This window comes from Microcaecilia unicolor, chromosome 8 (assembly GCF_901765095.1).
Source record: "Microcaecilia unicolor chromosome 8, aMicUni1.1, whole genome shotgun sequence".
In the NCBI taxonomy this organism is placed as follows: domain Eukaryota; kingdom Metazoa; phylum Chordata; class Amphibia; order Gymnophiona; family Siphonopidae; genus Microcaecilia; species Microcaecilia unicolor.
This window is the reverse complement of record NC_044038.1, coordinates 19,089,491-19,111,460: the sequence shown is the minus strand read 5'-3', so window position 1 is coordinate 19,111,460 and position 21,970 is coordinate 19,089,491. Positions and strand designations below refer to the sequence as shown.

The window sequence follows — 21,970 nt, the reverse complement described above, 5'->3', positions numbered from 1 at the left end:
TTTTCTGTATTAAAATTTATTCTCTAACATAGGGGTTTTTTTTTTACTAAGGCGCGCTGACGTTTTTAGTACATGCTAAAAATAAACACGCGCTAAACGCTGGAGATGCCAATGTATTCCTATAGGCATCTCTAGCATTTAGCGTGCGCTAAAAACGCCAGTGCGCCTTAGTAAAAGACCGCCATTGGGTTTTAGAGACCTTTATTAATATGCAGCACAATATCAGAAGTAGAAAAAAAATTAGTATTATAAGAATTTGTTTTTTTTGCAAAGAAGAAAGGCAGAGAGGGATATGTAGCTGTTATAGATTAGTTACGAGCTCTCGTTAAATGTTAGGTTAAATTCTTAGATCTATTTCTTTGATTTCTCCATTTAGAATTCTTGGGTTTCCAGGGTAATGGACTTGAGTGGATCTTGTGCATTTTGGTTTCTTATTATTACGTTATTTCATATAACTAGTTCCTTAAATGATCACTTTACTGTAGAAGTTTTCATTGCTTGGTTATATGTAAAATAAACTTGCATAAATAAAAAAAAAATGTTTGTTTTGTCTCAGGTTTCCCCACGATGCCTCCTTTTTGGGGTCTGGGTTTCCATCTCTGCCGCTGGGGTTACGGAACAAGCAATGATACCTGGCAGGTTGTGAAAGACATGAGGCGTGAAGAGATACCACAGGTAAAATTAAAAAAAACAAACGTGAAGAAATTCATCCCATACTAAATAGCACACTGAGGGAGTTTCCAGTGTGAGTATCCTCACTTTCTTTCTTTGCCTTTCAGGATGCTCAGTGGAATGATATTGACTACATGGTCGGATATCGTGATTTTACCTTTGACCCTGAGAGGTTTGACACTCTGCCTCAGATGGTGGACGATCTTCACAGGCACGGGCAGCATTACATTCCGATTCTGGTAAGGATGAGCATTTTATGTGGAGAATCCTTGTAATAATTAAGGAGGTAACTAACATGCACATATGCCAAAATATGCACATGTACTCTGATTCTATAAAAGTTGCCAAAACATTTAGGTACATGCCCGGTTTGCATGTGCAATTAGTGCCATTAATTGGCTTTTTAGCAAGCAATTATTGGCACTAATTTAGATTTAATTGTGACACGTTTGCGTAAAGCTAGGTGCAGGATCCGCACCTAAAAGTTACGGCCCGAAAATGGGAGAGTCATGAACGTTTCGGGAGCATGGTTTTGAGTTACACGCATAATTATAGAATAACGGCGCTCTGTGCATAAATTTAGGTACGGGCATTTGCACCACACTGTCGTTGGTGCAAACAGCGGCGCCTAAATTTACGCATGACCTCTCCGTCTAAGCGGACTGGTTCTTTTTGCTTGCACTGAAAAGTGGCCAGACATGTGACCTGCACACGCCCTGCCCACACTTAGGGGGCTGTTCTAGCATTTTTAGCTCGCAGTAAAAATCAGCTGGCGCTAAACGCTGAGATGCCCATAGGAATATAATGGACGTCTCAACGTTTACCGCGAGCTAAAAACACCAATACAGCTTTGTAAGAGGACCCCTTAGGCACCAGACCTATAGAAAAAATAGATTTGCCTTAGTCACCCATTATCTCTTGGATCCTATTATATTTCAATGATTTTTATTGATTAATTTTCAATAATTATACAAAGAAAGAAGGTACATGGAGGAGTGGCCTAGTGGTTAGGGTGGTGGACTTTGGTCCTGGGGAACTGAGGAACTGAGTTCGATTCCCAGCACAGGCAGCTCCTTGTGACTCTGGGCAAGTCACTTAACCCTCCATTGCCCCATGTAAGCCGCATTGAGCCTGCCATGAGTGGGAAAGTGCAGGGTACAAATGTAACAAAAATAAAAAAATAAATAATACACTGATACGTACACTTTCTTAACCGCTTATGTGGGAACCAGAAACAAACTAACACTCATCAATATTCTTTTTCAAATAACTAAATGTTCCTCCCTAATCCCCCCACCCAATCCTCCCCACCAACAAAACAAAACGACAACAACAAAAAAACCTCGAGACTTCCAGCGTATGTGGCAGGGGGAGTGCCCCAGTCAAGAGCTGGCCAGAGAAACCCCTCTCAACTGCCCGCACCAAAAGAATAGTGATTTCAAAAACCATTCAAAATCAAACTTCTTGCTCTATGTGAAAGAGATTGAATATATGCACCCCATACTGCCAAAAATAACTTCTTTCATTTTGGAGAAGCGCTACCCGCTGTTCCAGCAGCAACAATGTGTGTAAACGATTTCTCCATGCCCAAAAAGACGGGACTGCTTCACCTATCCACCCTAATATAATTTGTTTACCCAAAACTGCCGCTTTCCGTATGAAAAGAACAGCATCGCGGTTAGGGATCTTGGATCCTATTATATTGTGGGCTTTAGCTGTTTCCAGATCGCTAGTTTTAGGGGGGTTTCTTTTTTCATTTTCTCTTAAAATATTTTTTGACTCCTTTGTAGTTTCTGAATGGCTAGCTGTGCAAGATTATGTTGCTAGATTCTTAAATTGAAAAGTGCTATCATAAAAAATGGGGGGAAAAAACCACGAGAGAGCTTTATGCTGTGGCAGTTGCAGGGTTTTGCCCGCTGAGCTGTAAATATATAAATAATATATCATTCCTCAAAATTTACTGATGCTTGGGACGGTGTATCTGCTGCAGGGCCCGTTTTATTCTTCCACGCACGGCAGATAGCGTGTACTAATTTTTATTAAATGGTCCCCGTTAGAAGTGAACAGGAAAGGAGAGCAGTGTAGCCAAAACGAGCACAGGGATGCCAACTAAGCGTATTCTGTATACCGCGCCGAAATGTAGGCACAGCTTATAAAAATACGCTTAGGCGAAAATGTTATCCTCATGGATTTTTTAGGCACCATATATAGAATCTCCCCCACCCCATGTTCCTAAATTTACGTTCCTAAAATTTACACTCCTAAAGTGTAAATTTTATGCGCGTAAATTTAGGAGCATAACCTTTATAGAATAAGCCCCCTAATTTTAGCATCCTTCATAGAATTGCCCCCATAAAGGTCAAATGTAACTGGGCGTCTTGAGGTTACACGCCCTTTGTGTGCATAACTGCTGCTACTACTACTACTTAACACTTTTAAAGCGCTACTAGGGTTACGCAGCGCTGTACAGTTTAACAAAGAAGGACAGTCCCTGCTCAAAGGAGCTTACAATCTAAAGGACAAAATGTGCATACAATCAAATTGTGGCAGTCTAGATTTCCTGAGTAGAGGTAGAATGGTTAGGTGCCGAAGGCGACATTGAAGAGGAGGGCATAAATGCAGAGAAAGTGAGCATCTACCTTAATAAGCACCGTAAGCTCTATTCTATAAGGGTGTAAGTAACTGCAGTGGGGTGGGGGAGGGGACACAGGCAGAGCAATGGTGGGCTCCCAGGTCCATGTGCAACTTACACAATACTGCAAGTCACGTGAGGCCTTTTGCAAAAAAGGCCTCTGGTAGAACCAGGGAGGTGAAGGATTAAACCAGCTTGTGTGGGAGGAGGAAGTAGAAGGTTTTGACACCTATAGTCTTGCAGGCCTTACTTTGCCCACTCCTGGTCTAGTGCTTCACCATCATTTGATCTTGATCTATTATCCTTTTCTGACCTCAAGAGATATAAGCCTGAGGAGTAAAAATTAAAACTGTTCGTTGCATGGGTGCGAACAATTAGCTGACACTTCTTTTCTGTAATGTGAAGTTCAGCAGGGGTCTGCTAGCCACGAAACCAGAAGTGGCAGCAGAAACTGAATGCCAACTGATTTTATCATTGGAAAAAACTCAGTGAGTTTTTTTTTTTTTTTCCCCCTTGCCCTTACAGGATCCTGGGATCAGCAGCACTCAGCCTCCTGGCTCTTACTGGCCTTATGATGAGGGTTTAATACGAGGAATATTCATTAATACAAGTCAGGACAAGCTCCTGATTGGAGAGGTGAGAGGACAATGTAGTTGTACCTGTTTCTAGTCTTGGATTTTATCTCAAGTAAAGCAGTGGCGTAGCTAGGGGGCCTGGGCCCCCCCAAATTCGCTCTGGGCCTCAACCCCACCAGCTGAAGACTTCGTCCAGTGCTTGTCTGCGGCATCGCCGCCGCTTTGCCTGCTCTCTCTTCCCCTCACGTTGGGCACACTCCTTTTAGTGAAATTGAGCATGCTCAGTTCCACTAAAAGGAGCGTGCCAGACATGAGGGAAGAGAGAGCAGGGCAGGCAATGTGGCGGTGCCAGAGACCAGTGCCCCCGCCAGCCAAGGTATTTGTGGCGGTGGTGGGCGGCAGGAGGGGTTTGGTGGGGCGGTGACCAAAATGTGCCCCCCACACCGTGGGCTCTGGCCCCCTCCCACCTTGAGGTCTGGCTACGCCCCTAAATTGTAAAGCACTGCCATTTGGAAGACCTGGGTCTGATCCTGGGCTACAGTTCTGTTCCCAGGAATAACTAAGGCTCGGGATGCTGTGGAGGTCTACAGCTAGTGGCTAGACAGAGCTCAGTCTATTCTCCCCATCCCCTGTGCATTGCTTTCCAGTTGGTAGGAAGAGTCACTGAGTGGCACTTCTATCTGCTGCTTCTTCATCTGACAGCTTTGCAGTCAGATCCACACAGAGTACCATTGGTGGAAATCCAAAATGTGGTTCCTCAGCAACCCTCCAGACCGGTCAAGACGCTTGGGCTATGCATGCCTACCAAGCGTCTTGACCGGTCTGGAGGGTCTAGAGGAAAGAAAATGAGCAGGTAAGGCCTAATTTCACTGTTTTGAGGGGAGTAATGTGCTTGTTTGCCTAGGACCCGTTTCGCAGACATGCTTTTAGGAGCTGACTTATTACCTGCTAGCTCTCCTATGACAAGAATGTTCTTTTTCTAGTGTTAAAAGTATTTTTTTAAACACTCAGATGATTCTGGACTTCTTCACAGGTCTGGCCTGGGCATACGGTCTATCCTGACTTCACCAACCCAGAGACCCATCAGTGGTGGTTCGAGAACTTGAATCGTTTTTATAATCAGGTGCCATTTGATGGACTTTGGATTGTAAGTTCCTCATTCCCTGTTTCATAGTATTGCAGCAAAAAGCTCATTCCCGTCCCATCCCTATGATGGGACCAGAGGAAAATAGAAGTATGTCCATCTGGGAGCAGTAGTTTAAGCACATAAGCATTTCCGTGCTGGGACAGACGGAAGCCCAGGATCCTGTTAGTGAATGGGAGGGTTAAGGGGTTGGGGAGGGTGGGGGGTTGCGTGAGATGAAAAGGTGCCTGCGGAGTCACAATGTGTCCCTCATGGTGGGAGGTAGTTTGGGGGGGGGGGGGGGGGGGGGGGGAGAGATGGGTATGGGTGGGGACAGTTTCTGGTATTTCAGTGTATTTTGTGGGGTTTGTATGTTCTTGTTTTAATAAAAATTTATTGATACAAAAAAAAAAGCCTGCCCTAACCATGCCCAAACATATCTCCTTCAAATCTGTGCACGCTTCCAATCCCATATGTATAAGTAACGGCTTTTATGGAATCACTGCTCATTTTTTTTGTTACATTTGTACCCCGCGCTTTCCCACTCATGGCAGGCTCAATGCGGCTTACATGGGGCAATGGAGGGTTAAGTGACTTGCCCAGAGTCACAAGGAGCTGCCCGTGCCTGAAGTGGGAATTGAACTCAGTTCCCCAGGACCAAGTCCACCACCCTAACCACTAGGCCACTCCTCCACTGTTGCTACTATTGGAGATTCTACATGGAATGTTGCTATTCCACTAGCAACATTCCATGTAGAAGTCGGCCCTTGCAGATCACCAATGTGGCCGCGCAGGCTTCTACATGGAATGTTCCTAGTGGAATAGCAACATTCCATGTAGAATCTCCAATAGTAGCAACATTCCATGTAGAATCTGCAATAGTATCTATTTTATTTTTGTTACATTTGTACCCTGCGCTTTCCCACTCATGGCAAGCTCAATGCGGCTTACATGGGGCAATGGAGGGTTAAGTGACTTGCCCAGAGTCACAAGGAGCTGCCTGTGCCTGAAGTGGGAATCGTACTCAGTTCCTCAGTTCCACGGGACCGAAGTCCACCACCCTAACCACTAGGCCACTCATCCCTGAATGGTGATTTACAAGTCTTAATTCAGCTTTTTACAGTTATAAATGGCTCACAGCTCTTCTAAAGTGGAGTCTTTGATGTAATTTGCTGCACTGAGGGGACTTTACACAATCTGAGTAAATCAACTGAGGAAAGTAGAAGGTGTATTCTTGTTTGTGGGTGGGAGGAGGGCACATGGCAGGCTTTACAAGCTTCTGATGGACGTGGAGATAGTTCCAGCAATAATATAACTGTGACCTCTTGTCCTCATTTTAGGACATGAATGAACCATCCAACTTTAAAGATGGGTCACTGGATGGCTGTTCCTCAGGGGACTTCGATAACCCACCGTATGTTCCTGGTAAGAAGAAAAAAACGTGTAACCCGACCAACCCAACTCTTCTTATAAATCACTGCATGCCAAGAGATGACCTTCCTCATGCCGTCTAATATGAGGAAGGTTTGGTGTGCCCACTAAGGACATGCCAAGCAAGTATTTTACCTCTGTACAGATGCCACCTTGTTGAGCAGCTTATGCCAAAAGCTTTTTCCCTCCCAATAACTACAAGCACATGGGTCAGTTGAACTAAAATATAAATGGTTTTGTTAACAAGATTTGTAGTATTAGAATTATGATGGCAGATAAGGGCCAAAAGGCCCATCCTTGGTAACCACAATTCCTCTTTTTCCTAAGGGATCCCACGTGTCTGTCCCACGCTTTCTTAAATTCCGATACAGTCCACCGGGAGGCCATTCCATGCATCCACCACCCTTTCCGCGAAAGAGCATTTTCTTAGATTCCTCCTATTTCCTCTTAACTCTATCCTATGCCCTCTCATTCCATTGTTTTCCTTCATTTGAAAGAGGCTCTTCTCCTGTACATAACGCCACTGATGTATTTAAACGTCTCTATCGTATCCCCTCTCTCACCCGCCTCTCTTCCAGCGTATACATATTGAGGTTGTGATAAGCCTGTCTCTATATGTTTTATGACTGAGCCCCCTGACCATTTGTAGCCACCCTCTGGACCGCTCCATCCTGGTTTATATCTTTCTACTAGATAATGATGTAGATAAGCATTGTAGAAAGGACATCAAATGGTATCCTGGTTGGGATGTCTCAAGCAGGGCCGCCGAGAGACTGAGCCGGCCTGGGCAGAATCATCATCGCCTCCCCTCCCGCCCGCCCCGCAAGTACCTTGGCTGGCAAGCGCGGCTCCTTCCTCTGTCCAGCATTGCCTGCCCCTGTGGCTTGCTTTCCTCAGGTTGCACGTGGTCGGTCTCAAAACTGAGCATGCGCAGTCTGAGGGCCCAGCAGCCGCTAAGCAGGCAATGCAAGGGGGGCCCAGTACCGGGAGTTTTCTCTCTTGTGCTCCTGTTGGGACACGATCACCTAGGTCCCGTCCAGAGCGGGGGAGAGAGAGAGAGAGACCCCTGTGCTGCCCCCCCCTCCCCCCCCCCCCCCCCCCCCCCCCCCCGGTGGCTATGGGCTCTCCATCAGCAGATCCTGTTCTAAAATACATGGCAAAGGGCGTTCATGCACAGGCTATAAAGGTGGCAGGACTGGTCCATTTTAGAAAACTAAATGTTTAAAATAGCAGCAGAAACAAAACTGGAAACGTGAATGTTCTGAAATGAGCTTGAACATAAATGGTTATGTCAGCCATTTTAGAAAGATAAATGTTTATTTTTCCCAAAGTTGTTACAGAGCCCGTTATGCATAACCAGTTTTGCTTATGAGGAACCAGGGCCTCTACAAAGCCAAAGGCCACACTTCTGATTCTCAGTGTGGCAAACGAGAAGAAGTCCATTCAATTCCTATGGGCTTCCTCTCATTTGCCGCGTGGGAATCGCTAGCGCGGCTTTGTAAAGAAGCCCTTAGGCAGGTGACTTCACCTAATCCCTCCAGCGTGGCGCTGCTCAATAGGAGCACTTTTTGAAATCTAGATGTCCCAGATACCAGGTCAGTCAAAGAACGGAACGGATCTCAGTCAATGTCCAGAAACCACAAAACTTTATTAAAAATCTGATTTTATACACCCGGGATATAAATGTCTAAAACTGAGGATTTTCCATAAGGCACGGGGCATGGTCTGGGTGGTTTTGGGTGACACTAAGGTGGGTCCAATAACAGATATTTATTTCCCATTTTAGAAGGAGAATGAACGTCCATATCCAAAAAGATGGACATCAGCATTTAGACCTAGTATCCGAGTCCAATCCAGAAAAGGAGAGGCAATAGAGGTCTGTAGATCACAGCAATCAAAGAAGAGAACAGGTCTCGGGCAATGTTCAGAAACCACAAAACTATATTAAAATAACTCAACGCGGCCACGTTTCGCCTCCCAAGAGGCCGCATCAGCTCACATATGTCTAGCAGCGGTTAATGTGCTAGAAGGAGGAGAAGCTTTGGGGTCCTTTTAGAAAGGCGTGCTGAAAAATGGCTTGCGGTAGTGAAGCTGTGGGATTTGGGCCGCGTGCCAATCCATTTTTTTTAGCACGCCTGTAAAATAGGCCTTTTAAAATTTTTTGCCGAAAATGGACGTGCGGCACAATGAAAATTGCCACTGATCCATTTTGGGTCTGAGACGTTACCCGCCAGCCATTGACCTAGCGGTAAAGACCGCGCGGTATGACCTACGCTCGCCAAATGCCACTTGGCGTGCGCCTGAAAATAAAAAATATTTTTCAGACACACCAAAAATGAAATTACCACAAGAGCCATGCGGTAGTCGGGCGGTAATGCCATTTAGGTGCACATGGAGACGCTTACATGGCTTAGTAAACAGGCCCCTTTGTTTCTTGAAACTCTGATTCTCAAAAACTTTGCAGCAGCCGAGAGTGATTCAGTGCTGCTAGTTACTAACCAGTGCTAGATGTATGGCTTTGACAATAACTTCAGAAATTTTGGAATGGAGCCAATGCTGGGCAGACTTCTACTATCTTTGCCCTAAAATTGGCAAGGATAAATCAAGATCAGATATACATATGATGTATCACTTCATACCATATGTAATAAGTTTATCTTATTGGGCAGGACTGGATGGATCCTACGGATCTTTATCTGCCATCATCTACTATATGTTACTATACTATATACCCTTCACTCCTCTCGTCCCACTAAATGGTCAAATTCAGAAGCAAATAGAATATTAGAGGGAAGACAATTGATCCATTTTTCTAATGTTCCTTATAATAACTTTGTGAAAAAAAACCATATACTGTGACTTTATATACAAATTACATGAACTCACCTGAAGCAGAAATTCCAGTTGTTCATCTATTCAGGAAACCTTGGGTTTTACGCGGGTGGTAAAAGTGTACAGCTGCAGTTTTAGCAGCTTTCGTGAGCCTGTTTTTAAGGCGCCTCATGTAACTTATAAAATAGCCTCGAAATAGGCTTCCTACCTAGACAACGTTTTAACAAAATTACCCTCCGTGCTGTCAGTCGTAGGCCATTCCACCGCCATGGTACATTTGGTAGTAAGTCCTAGGAGGGATGTCTGAGGGCAAGTTTTCTACCCATCTTTCCAACGCTATTAGGGAACTATCTTTAAAGCGCCCTTTCATTTTTCTCACATTAGTTTACCTCTCTGATTTTCTCCACCAGCTGTCCTAGGGGAGTCGCTATTTACAAAGACTGTTTGCGCCTCTGCAAAGCAGAACATCTCTGTGCACTACAATGTACATAACCTGTATGGACTAATGGAAGCAAAGGCCACAGCCATGGTAAGAGTGAGCATCTCCGGCTGGAAGAACACAGTGGCCTACAGGCAGGCCAACTGGCTTACAAATTATTAGTCTTCCCAATTAATGTTTGGTAAAATATCCAGTCAGTGTTATAGTTATTGTTGTTACATTAGTACCCCGTGCTTTCCCACTCATGGCAGGCTCAATGCGGCTTACATGGGGCAATGAGGGGTTAAGTGACTTGCCCAGAGTCACAAGGAGCTGCCTGTGCCTGAAGTGGGAATCAAAACTCAGTTCCTCAGTTCCCCAGACCAAAGTCCACCACCCTAACCACTAGGCCACTCCTCCACCGTTGCTACTATTTGAGATTCTACATGGAATGTTGCTATTCCACTAGCAACATTCCATGTAGAAGTCGGTCCTTGCAGATCACCAATGTGGCCGCGCAGGCTTCTGCTTCTGTGAGTCTGACGTCCTCGTCAGACTCACAGAAACAGAAGCCTGCGCAGCCTTCTACATGGAATGTTGCTAGCAACATTCCATGTAGAATCTCCAATAGTATCTATTTTATTTTTGTTACATTGTACCCCGCGCTTTCCCACTCATGGCAGGCTCAATGCGGCTTACATGAGGCAATGGAGGGTTAAGTGACTTGCCCAGAGTCACAAGGAGCTGCCTGTGCCTGAAGTGGGAATCAAACTCAGTTCCTCAGTTCCCCAGGACCAAAGTCCACCACCCTAACCATTAGGCCACTCCTCCACTGTTGCTACTATTGAGATTCTATATGGAATGTTGCTATTCCACTAGCAACATTCCATGTAGAAGTCGGCCCTTGCAGATCACCAATGTGGCCGCGCAGGCTTCTGCTTCTGTGAGTCTGATGTCCTGCACGTACGTGCAGGACGTCAGACTCACAGAAACAGAAGCCTGCGCAGCCTTCTACATGGAATGTTGCTAGTGGAATAGCAACATTCCATGTAGAATCTCCAATAGTAGCAACATTCCATGTAGAATCTCCAATAGTATCTATTTTATTTTTGTTAAATTTGTACCCTGCGCTTTCCCACTCATGGCAGGCTCAATGCGGCTTACATGGGGCTATGGAGGGTTAAGTGACTTGCCCAGAGTCACAAGGAGCTACTACTACTACTTATTTCTATAGCGCTACAAGGCATAAGCAGCGCTGTACACCATACACAAATAAGACAGTCCCTGCTCAAAGAGCTTACACTCTAGATAAGACAGGCAGACAGACAGAACAATTAAGGGTAAGGGAATAAAGAGGTGAGGATAAAAGGACAGGGCAAGTGAGCAGTGGTTAGGAGTCAAAAGCAGTGGTAAAGAGGTGGGCTTTAAGTTTGGACTTGAAAATGGCCAAAGAGGGGGCTAGACGTACAGGCTCAGGAAGTCTATTCCAGGCGTGAGGTGCAGCAAGATAAAAGGAACGGAGTCTGAAATTAGCAGTAGAGGAGAAGGGGACAGATAAGAGAGATTTATCTACAGAACGGAGTACCCGGGGGGGGGGGGGGGGGGGGGTGTAGGGAGAGACAAGAGTGGATGCATCTACACCAGCGCAGGCCATTTTTCGGCGCACCTTAGTAAAAGGACCCCTGTGTTATAGTGTGTCCTTGTGAAAACACCGGTGCTCCTTTCTGGTTCACCACAGTGGTCAGTACTTACAGAACTGAGATGGGTTTTACACTGCGTTAGATTAATATATTTATTTCAAATACTGAACTGAGAAGTAAAATCAGACAGAAATGGCAACATACTAAAGTGTGGTACCATCAGCTGTTCATATGTGTTAATTAGCTCACATTAGTTCACATTAACAGCCCAGGCCAATGATATGCAAAAAAAGGTTTGACATAGGGGCCCTTTTCCTAACCTACGGTAAAAGAGGCCTGAGCTAGCACCAGCACGTGATTTAGGAAGTACTGCTGGGCTACCGCAGGGCACCGTCATTTCCGGCGCTACAAAAATTTATTTTTGTAGCGCCAGAGTGTACCTGACGGTAAGGTTACCAGCAGGTTAAGGTGGGAGCTCTTACCGCCACCTCAATGGGTACTGGTAAGGGCTTCTCCCCCCCCCCCCCCCCCCCCCCCGAATTGGTTTACTTGCCGCACGGCCATTTCCTGCAGGAAAGCGAGACTTCCCTTTTATCAGGTGCGGTAAAAGGGGGCCTGCGCTAGCGTCAGCATGTGATTTAGGAAGTACCGCTGGGCTACCGCCATTTCTGGCACTACAAATATTTATTTATTTTTGTAGCGCCGGAGTGTACCTAGCGGTAATTGAGCAGCTTAGATAAAAGGGGGCCTCAGCGTGAGTGTAAAACATGCACAGATGCCAGCACCGGCCCCCTTTGGCTGCAGCTTGGTAAAAGTGGCCCTTTGAGCATGAGGATATATACCAACTGAAACCTGGTATAAATCCTAGCGCATAATGTAGGGTCGGATCCCCGGTATTCAGTTATACTGCGTTCATCTTTAGTGAATGTCCGACCCGCCCATGCCTGCCATGCCCCCTTTTGAGTTGCACGCTAAAAGATTTGCGCACAGATCTTTATAGGATACTGCGTATCAAAATGCACGTGCAAATCCAAATTGTTGCCAATTGATAATTGATCGGCACCTAATTATTGGCGCTAATTGGCTCATTAGCCAACTTGGTTACATGCACATCTCAAAATAGCATACAGTTTTGCATGTGGAAATTTGCATGCCATGTATGGAATCTGGGGGATACTGGATTGTGGTACATTAGTATAAACTGAGAACCAGAACCGGTGTCTCTTCATTTCCTTGAAGCCGGTGCTTCGGTGTCTCACTTGGTTATTGTAGACCTCTCATAGAACAGAGGAGTGGACAGCTGCAACTTGCTCATTACAGAGAGACAAAATGTTAGATGAAAAAACTTTTACAGCTGTTCTGATGCAGCTGGACATTATCACCAGGGGAAGAAAGTGGTGGGGGGGATTGAGGGATTTCATGTTTTTGCATTCTCTGCATCTTTATTGGTAAAATAACCTTCATATGCCACATGGTCCTATCTCTTTTGTCCACTAGTGCTTTGATTAAGCTTCGGAAGAAACGTCCCTTTGTGATTTCACGCTCCACGTTTCCCAGCCAAGGCAGATACTCTGGACACTGGCTAGGGGATAACAGGAGCCAGTGGAAGGACATGTACTGGTCTATCCCAGGTAGGATGTAAATTCAGGGGACACGTGCACACTGGAACGGTCACGTTTTATGGGGTCAATTTACCTGGCTAAAACTGGGTTCTAGCAGGGTCCAACTTTTAAATACCATTCTCCTCTCTCTTGTACGTATTTGGGGATAAAGTATGATGCTCATAGAGGCAGCAGCAACCTGTATGTCAGCTCCTTTCAAATATTAAATCTGTTCAATATTTCCACTCCTACCCAGTTAAATTTGCGCAGGTAGAATTACTACCTCCAGATAAAACAGGGGCCAGGTTGTGGCGTTCCTGGGGTTGGCTTTTTAGATCTAGCCATGTAGTGCGATATTCAGTGCTACCCAGCTAAATCTGTGTGAACAAGTATCTGTTCTAAAATTCAAAAGTACCTTTGCCCGGTTATCTTTACAGCACATCTGGCTTTTAAATACCACTTCCCACTCCCGCGCATGTGTTTGGGAATAAAGTATGAAGCTCATACAGTGGTGGAAATAAGTATTTGATCCCTTGCTGATTTTGTAAGTTTGCCCACTGACAAAGACATGAGCAGCCCATAATTGAAGGATAGGTTATTGGTAACAGTGAGAGATAGCACATCACAAATTAAATCCGGAAAATCACATTGTGGAAAGTATATGAATTTATTTGCATTCTGCAGAGGGAAATAAGTATTTAATCCCTCTGGCAAACAAGACCTAATACTTGGTGGCAAAACCCTTGTTGGCAAGCACAGCGGTCAGACGTCTTCTGTAGTTGATGATGAGGTTTGCACACATGTCAGGAGGAATTTTGGTCCACTCCTCTTTGCAGATCATCTCTAAATCATTAAGAGTTCTGGGCTGTCGCTTGGCAACTCGCAGCTTCAGCTCCCTCCATAAGTTTTCAATGGGATTAAGGTCTGGTGACTGGCTAGGCCACTCCATGACCCTAATGTGCTTCTTCCTGAGCCACTCCTTTGTTGCCTTGGCTGTATGTTTTGGGTCATTGTCGTGCTGGAAGACCCAGCCACGACCCATTTTTAAGGCCCTGGCGGAGGGAAGGAGGTTGTCACTCAGAATTGTACGGTACATGGCCCCATCCATTCTCCCATTGATGCGGTGAAGTAGTCCTGTGCCCTTAGCAGAGAAACACCCCCAAAACATAACATTTCCACCTCCATGCTTGACAGTGGGGACGGTGTTCTTTGGGTCATAGGCAGCATTTCTCTTCCTCCAAACACGGCGAGTTGAGTTCATGCCAAAGAGCTCAATTTTTGTCTCATCTGACCACAGCACCTTCTCCCAATCACTCTCGGCATCATCCAGGTGTTCACTGGCAAACTTCAGACGGGCCGTCACATGTGCCTTCCGGAGCAGGGGGACCTTGCGGGCACTGCAGGATTGCAATCCGTTATGTCGTAATGTGTTACCAATGGTTTTCGTGGTGACAGTGGTCCCAGCTGCCTTGAGATCATTGACAAGTTCCCCCCTTGTAGTTGTAGGCTGATTTCTAACCTTCCTCATGATCAAGGATACCCCACGAGGTGAGATTTTGCGTGGAGCCCCAGATCTTTGTCGATTGACAGTCATTTTGTACTTCTTCCATTTTCTTACTATGGCACCAACAGTTGTCTCCTTCTCGCCCAGCGTCTTACTGATGGTTTTGTAGCCCATTCCAGCCTTGTGCAGGTGTATGATCTTGTCCCTGACATCCTTAGACAGCTCCTTGCTCTTGGCCATTTTGTAGAGGTTAGAGTCTGACTGATTCACTGAGTCTGTGGACAGGTGTCTTTCATACAGGTGACCATTGCCGACAGCTGTCTGTCATGCAGGTAACGAGTTGATTTGGAGCATCTACCTGGTCTGTAGGGGCCAGATCTCTTACTGGTTGGTGGGGGATCAAATACTTATTTCCCTCTGCAGAATGCAAATAAATTCATATACTTTCCACAATGTGATTTTCCGGATTTAATTTGTGATGTGCTATCTCTCACTGTTACCAATAACCTACCCTTCAATTATGGGCTGCTCATGTCTTTGTCAGTGGGCAAACTTACAAAATCAGCAAGGGATCAAATACTTATTTCCACCACTGTAGAGGCAGCAGCCTGTATGTCGGTTCCTATCAAATATTGTGCCTGACACACTTGGTATTTCTTCTCATCATCACAAACATCTGGGTCACCTATAAAGGGTCATGGACTTGATGTACCAGTTTTCTGTGGCTGACGGTAAGGTCTCAGACCCAAAATGGACATGCGCCAATTTTTATTTTGTCGCACGTCCATTTTTGGCAAAGATTTTAAAAAAAGGCCTTTTGTACAAGCGCGCTGAAAAATGGATCTGCGTGCGCCCAAAACACACGCCTACATTAGTGCAGCCCATTTTTCAGCGCACCTTAGTAAAAGGACCCCTAAATGAGGTAAACTTGAAAAAGGTAGATTGAAACCTAATGATAGAACTACCGTGAAACAGTATCAAAAATATACACATTTAACAGCACTGGCATTCAAAGTTCCGCTGAATTCTTAGCGTGCTCCAAGGTGATCTGGAGGGTGACCAGCTGTTTGTGTGTACAGTATGTCCCATGTTAGGTGCACACAAGCTATCTTCTGCAATCATTTGTGTGCCTACTCCCTGCCTTCCATCCCACAGCTGATAGATGAATTCTTAGCGTGCTCCAAGGTGATCTGGAGGGTGATCAGCTGTTTGTGCCCTTCTAGGGATGCTGAATTTTAATCTCTTTGGAATACCGCTGATTGGGGCAGATATCTGTGGGTTTTCGGGCCCCACAACAGAAGAGCTTTGCACTCGATGGATGCAACTTGGAGCTTTTTATCCTTTTGCAAGAAACCACAATATGGAGAAAGAAAAGGTAAGCGAAGGACCTGCCCTTTGCAAATACACTTAAAATAAGCAGCTTATTGTCTGGGTGACAGTAATAATGAAAGAAGCGTTTGATCTGTTGGACACGGCCCATCCTCTTTGCAGAGACGTTTTCTTGTTTCCTCTGCCCTGTAAACCTGATCTTTGTCTCTGGATTCTTAGGCCCAGGATCCAACCGTATTCAGCCCAAAAGTCCGAGCAGCCATGAAGGACGTACTACTGACACGATACTCTCTCCTGCCTTTCCTCTACACTCTGTTCCACAGAGCCCACCTCTTTGGAGAGACTGTTGTCCGACCTCTGTTTTTTGAGTAAGCAATGTTTCTGTGGAGTAGGTTCTTTCCAACAGATCCTGCACGGATAAATCCCTCATCACTGGCATTTATCACGGGGCGGCAAACACAAGACTCCTCCATTATATGGCAGCTTTTGATTTTATTTAGGTCTGCAATAGACCGAAGTGTATGAGCTGGAAAAGTGGTAACAGGATTCAAGAATGTTTGGGATAAGCACAAGAATCCCCTCATTGTACAGAGGGAAGAGAAAACCACAGATTAGCTGGGGTCTATGTCACCACTCCAGGAATATTAGATAGACCTTTCAATGCTTATTGCCATTAAAATCTATATTCTGTGCCTGTAGATTTTGCCTGGGTTTATGTCCCATGCATACGTTTTCCTTTTCAAAATTGTCCACCACTATAATATACCTGCAGCCTCTTCATCTACTTTTGATGCAGATGAAATTTCACTAGGAAATAATGTGCATACATTTGAAAATCCAGTGCACACATTTTTTTTTTCTTCTGCAGACCAAACCCGTCTCTGGGTACACCTTTTCGCAGTCCAGCTAAAAGTGCATGCAATATGGACCACCACACCTACCTGTTCCTTTAGATGGGGGGGGGGGGCAGTAATTTTCAAGCAGCTAATTTAATCCTGGTACATGGCTTTGAAAATTGCCTTCCTCATAAATCAAAGGAAATAATTATTATACAGTGGCGTTTGTTTAGGGTAAACATAAGCTTTGCCTCTCTAAAGTCCTTAGCTTGGAGTCAAACACATTCCTCAGTGAATCCTACTATCTGTATAGGGGAGAAAGGGAAAAACTCCGAGCCTGAGATTCAAAATATTTATGTTCATGTTTATTACGGCTTGATATACTGACTTTCAAATTAAAATTAAAGTGGTTTACGATGATATCACAGCAGGGAGATGAAATGAAACTACAACTCCAAGATAGGACAGCCAAAAAGAAATATAGATAGGGGCTTGATGCTGCCAAAACAGAGACTGTGGTGAACCACCATACTACAACCCCCCACCCCCACTCCCAAAAAGACCATGGTGAAAAGAAAAGTGAGGGATGACCAAAATTTGAGGTAGGACAGTTCAGATGAATGTGGGCAAGGAAAGAATTCCAAAAGATGGTTAAAGCCCAACGAGCTGTCTATTTGCCAACATTCAGTGGAACTTACGCAGGTAATGGAGTTGGAGCAGTGTCTAGTGGTTAGTGCGGTGGCCTGAGAACCTGGAGAACTGGGTCTGATTCACACAAAAAAAGGAACTGTGAACCCAAGGCAAAATAGTAATCGAATTAAGTTCACACAAGTATATTCTCGATACAAGGATCTCAAATTAAATATAAATTTGTAAACAATGTATTAATACAAGAGAGAAAAATAATTGAATCTCAAAACTGGAAAAGGTAAATCATGTCATAGGCTGAAGAAAAACCCTCTGTGAGAGTTCAGATATCATAATTTCAAAATCAAAAATACAAAACCTACCTTGCTTTTAACTGTAGTCTTAAAGTTTAGATGGTTCTACCCGTTTCGCGATGTAGCTTCATCAGGACAGACAGACCATATTATAATGTAAACATTGGCAGCATTCAGCTCGCTGAAATCCCATCGTTGGACCATCTAAACTTTAAGACTACAGTTAAACACAAGATAAATTTTGTATTTTTGATTTTGAAATTTTGATATCTGATCTTTTACAAAGGGCTTTTTCAGCCTATGATGTGATTTACACTTTCTAGTTTTGAGATTCAATTATATCTCTAACGGGGTTCTAAGGCTTTTTCTCTCTCGTATTAATATATTGTTTAAGAATTTATATTTAATTTGAGATCTTTGAATCAGGAATATACTTGTGTGAACTGAACTGGGTTCAATTCCCACTCCAGCTCCTTGTGACTCTGGGCAAGTCTCTTAACCCTCCATTGCCCCAGCTACAAAATAAGTACCTGTATATAATATGTAAACCACTTTGAATGTAGTTGCAAAAACCACAGAAAAGCAGTATATCAAGTCCCCTTTCCCGTTCCCTATTTGAGATTCTATGTGGATTGTTGCTGGTGGAGGAGTAGCCTAGTGGTTAGTGCAGCAGACTTTGATCCTGGGTAACCATTCAGTTCCCACTGCAGCCCTGGGCAAGTCACTTAACCCTCCATTCCCCAGGTAAATAAATACTGTATATATTATGTAAACCGCTTTGAATGTAGTTGCAAAAACCACAGAAAGGTGGTATATCAAGTCCCATTTCCCTATTTGAGATTCTACATGGAATGTTGCTAGTGGAAGAGTAGCCTAGTGGTTAGTGCAGTGAACTTTGATCCTGGGGAACTGGGTTCAATTCCCACTGCAGCCCCTTGTGACTCTGGGCAAGTCTCTTAACCCTCCATTGCCCCAGGTACAAAATAAGTACCTGTATATAACATGTAAACCACTTTGATTGTAACCACAGAAAGCCGGTATATCAAATCCCACCCCCTTTCCCTCTCTCTAATGCCACAGCACTGTCTGGTTAGTGGTAATATTCAGTCCGCTAACCGGTTAAGTATCAGCTGGTGACTGCACATACGTGGACATTCAATGCCAGAGCCCAGACTTAAAACCGCTGACCACTGTGGACTGCATATCAGGCAGTCTGTGTGAGGAGAAATGAGACCTGCTTGGAAGAACAACAATCTCTTTAGATGTCTGATTTTTCTCGGGCAGGTTTCCAGAAGATGTGGAAACGTACTCCGTCGATCGGCAGTTTCTATGGGGGAGGTCACTCTTGGTGACTCCTGTATTGGATGCAGGAATAGACTCGGTGACTGGCTATTTCCCAGAAGGAATGTGGTACGATTATTACACGGTAAGAGGTGTTAGGAAGGTGAAATGATTTCACATTTTCTCAGTGCTCACTGTTTTCCATTCTCCTGTTCTCTTTTCTTTGCCTCACTTCTTGCTTCTGTTCCACTAATGTTTGAAGCATTTGTGGAACGCAGAGACCAGTGATTAAAGCTACCTTCCTTAGCATCCCTCCGGACCGGCCCAGGATTGGACTGATGGGTTGTGCTCGCCTTCCAGCCGGTCCGGAGGGATTAAAGGAAAGCAAATTAGCAGGTAAGGTCTAATTTCTCCTTGGGCTCAATTTTCAAACATTTTAATCCAGTTTAGAGTGGGTTTCAGCTGGTTAAATTGTCATCTTTGAAAAGGTGGCTGTGTTTATCTGGCCAAATTCACAGGCTGCACACATTTAACCAGTCCAAAGGAGCCAGCTGTAAGTATTCCTGTGGCACTTCTTGAATATAACCAATTAGGGGGCTACATTTACTAAAGGCACTACTGCATTAATATGAGTTATTTGCCACAAATTCTGTGTTATGCATTGGGACCTATTTACTAATAGCATGTGCTAATGCCATTAATACAATTTAACGCAGTAGAATGCTTTAGTAAAGCTAATCCTCATTTTAGCTGTTAATCTAGATGCTACAATTAGCAATCCTAAATGTCCCCAGCCATCCCTCAGCTTCCCTCCCTCATGGCGTTTAGTCGATATTATTTAAAAGAAGGTCTTGAAGCTGAATTCCATTTCAATGCTCAGCCTTAAAAGAAAGTTCCCTTAGCCTCTTTTCCATCCTTCCTGATCAGCATCTGATAAAATAGAAATTTAGGGGCCCTTTTTCGAAAGGGTTGCCATGTGGCAACCTGGAACTACCACCTGCCCACAAAAAACACAGGAGTGGGAAGTAGACCAAGAACTGCAGAAACTGGGACAGGAGGGGTAGAGAGAGAAAACCTTTATTACAGACTCGACACAGATCCGCGTTTCGGCCACAGGCCTGCCTCAGGAGTCTCTTTTGTGAGATGTAGTTGAAAGGAATGCGTCTGAGAGATTGGGTGGTCTTGAAAAAGACCTGAAGGTGTGTGTGCAATCTCAAAAAGTACGTAATTTAGCTCTATCATCGGAGCTCAGACGGGAAAGCGCATACAGCTCTTACTGTAGATAGTGCAATAGTTCCACATCAAGTGTGCGCCATTTCTGATGCGCCGTAAAATATTTTTGTTTTTACCTTAGCGCTAACCTTGTGGTAATTGCTGCCCGGTTACTGCCAGGTTATCTCAGGAGCCCTTACCGACACCTCAGTGGGTGGCGACGTGCTCCCTGCTGCATGACCACGTGGTAAGAGTAATCTTACCGCATGGCCATTTTATTTTTAGGGCTTTTTACCTGCTGTGGTAAAAAGGGCCCCGGCGTGTGGGAAAAACGGCCCCCGCCGCTAATGCAGGGCCCTTTTTACTGCAGCTTGGTAAAAGGACCCCCTAATGAGGGAGGGCTAATCTCCAGACCTCCCCAAAATTCAACCCCCAAACTGAGCCAGCAGGAGGACGCATGCTCCCCTCCTGCAGGCTTGGCATCTAACTTTCTGATAATGACGCTTTGTCTCAGAGCAACCCTGAATAGCAGGCTGACAGGAGAGAAGCATAAATCCTCCTGGCAGCTCAACTTGGGGGCGACTTCAAGATATGAGGGTCTGGAGAAAAGCAATTATATTTAAGACTCTTTCTAACTCGCCAGTCCAAGCACAGCTCATAGCCCATGGGCTTTGCGGAAGATAATGCATGATAATAGCATTATCGCCTGCTAAGTATTAGTAAATAGGAGTGTAAGGCTTTGTCTCTTTCCATGTCTATGAGACAGAATTTTAGTGCACGGAGTTTATATACAATCTCCCACCAGTGGCATCGAGGCAGTTCCTAGTTCAAACAAAACCATACCCTCTCTTTTCCCCCTCAGCTGTAGCCCCGTCACAAGGAAGCAGAATATTTCTCAAAAAGTCAGGTGCTAACTATCTTAGGAAAAGTGAAGTAATCAGACTCATTCCTAACTTCCTTTTGGTAATGAATTTCATGAGGCCATCTGGTTATGAAAGACAATACACAAAAATAAATCTGAGATGCTCTGTTTACTGGATTAAAACAAATTGCACACTCAGAACACCTTCAATTGTTCCACAATAAAATAGCATCTTGGATTTAGGATTACTCTTTAATGGGCATTTGCTCCTGATTTGCCAACAGTAGGTTGTAAATCTATTTAATCCCAGGTACCGCTGTTCCAGATATTACTTTTACAGCATTCTGTCTAGACAAGTACATTGCGGGCCAAGAAAATGTTTCTCTAATCACAGACACATTTGTGTAAATGAGACCTCTACCCCTGTGCCTACAGCTGGATTTAAATTTTATTATCCTTCCTACTTGTCATAAAGCTTCTTTGGATGGGAATCACATTGTTCAAGTGAACCTCTAGAATACAGATATAGACTGAAGTAGAATGTTCACATTGCAAAGAGCACTAGCACACATTTCCAATATCAGAGTGCTGTGATTTTAAGTTATTTATCTCTGGATAAGATTACAATTCAAGCTTTGACGTGGCTATAAATATGCAGTTGATGGCCCTGTCACTTTGGAATCAGGGGTAAGAATGACCACGTGAAGTGGAGGAACACCAATCCCTACGAAAGTAGCAGGAAAAGACCGAAGAGTTAGGGTAAAGAGGATGGCCCTTCCAAAAACACGAGGGAGACTGGATGATCCTTGTACACATGTTTAAATACATCTAAAGACTCAACACGGCATCATGTTTTGGCGCTGGAGCACCTGCCTTAGTTGTTTTGAATTAAGAAGTATACTGACGGGCTCATTTTCAAAGCACTTAGCCTCCCAAAGTTCCATAGAAACCTATGGAACTTAGCCTCCCAAAGTGCTTTGAAAATATGCCTCTATATGTGTGTAACTGTGTAAATTGAAATTCTGGCATAGCGCAGTCAAAATCGCAAGACAAGTCTTGGAAAAAAGCTCTCCGGTAAGAC

General features: G+C 44.5%; 1 protein-coding gene across 1 annotated transcript in view; it reads left to right on the top strand.

Moving 5' to 3' along the window:
• The window catches only part of LOC115475533 (lysosomal alpha-glucosidase-like), a 66,666-nt gene that overhangs the window by 31,528 nt on the left and 13,168 nt on the right, over nucleotides 1-21,970 (top strand). The window contains exons 7-16 of the mRNA XM_030211313.1: nucleotides 557-675; nucleotides 780-911; nucleotides 3,830-3,940; nucleotides 4,913-5,026; nucleotides 6,343-6,427; nucleotides 9,676-9,789; nucleotides 12,817-12,954; nucleotides 15,652-15,803; nucleotides 15,977-16,125; nucleotides 18,819-18,960. Of these exons, the coding sequence (XP_030067173.1) occupies nucleotides 557-675; nucleotides 780-911; nucleotides 3,830-3,940; nucleotides 4,913-5,026; nucleotides 6,343-6,427; nucleotides 9,676-9,789; nucleotides 12,817-12,954; nucleotides 15,652-15,803; nucleotides 15,977-16,125; nucleotides 18,819-18,960 (1,256 nt within the window). The remainder of the gene's footprint in view (nucleotides 1-556; nucleotides 676-779; nucleotides 912-3,829; nucleotides 3,941-4,912; nucleotides 5,027-6,342; nucleotides 6,428-9,675; nucleotides 9,790-12,816; nucleotides 12,955-15,651; nucleotides 15,804-15,976; nucleotides 16,126-18,818; nucleotides 18,961-21,970) is intronic.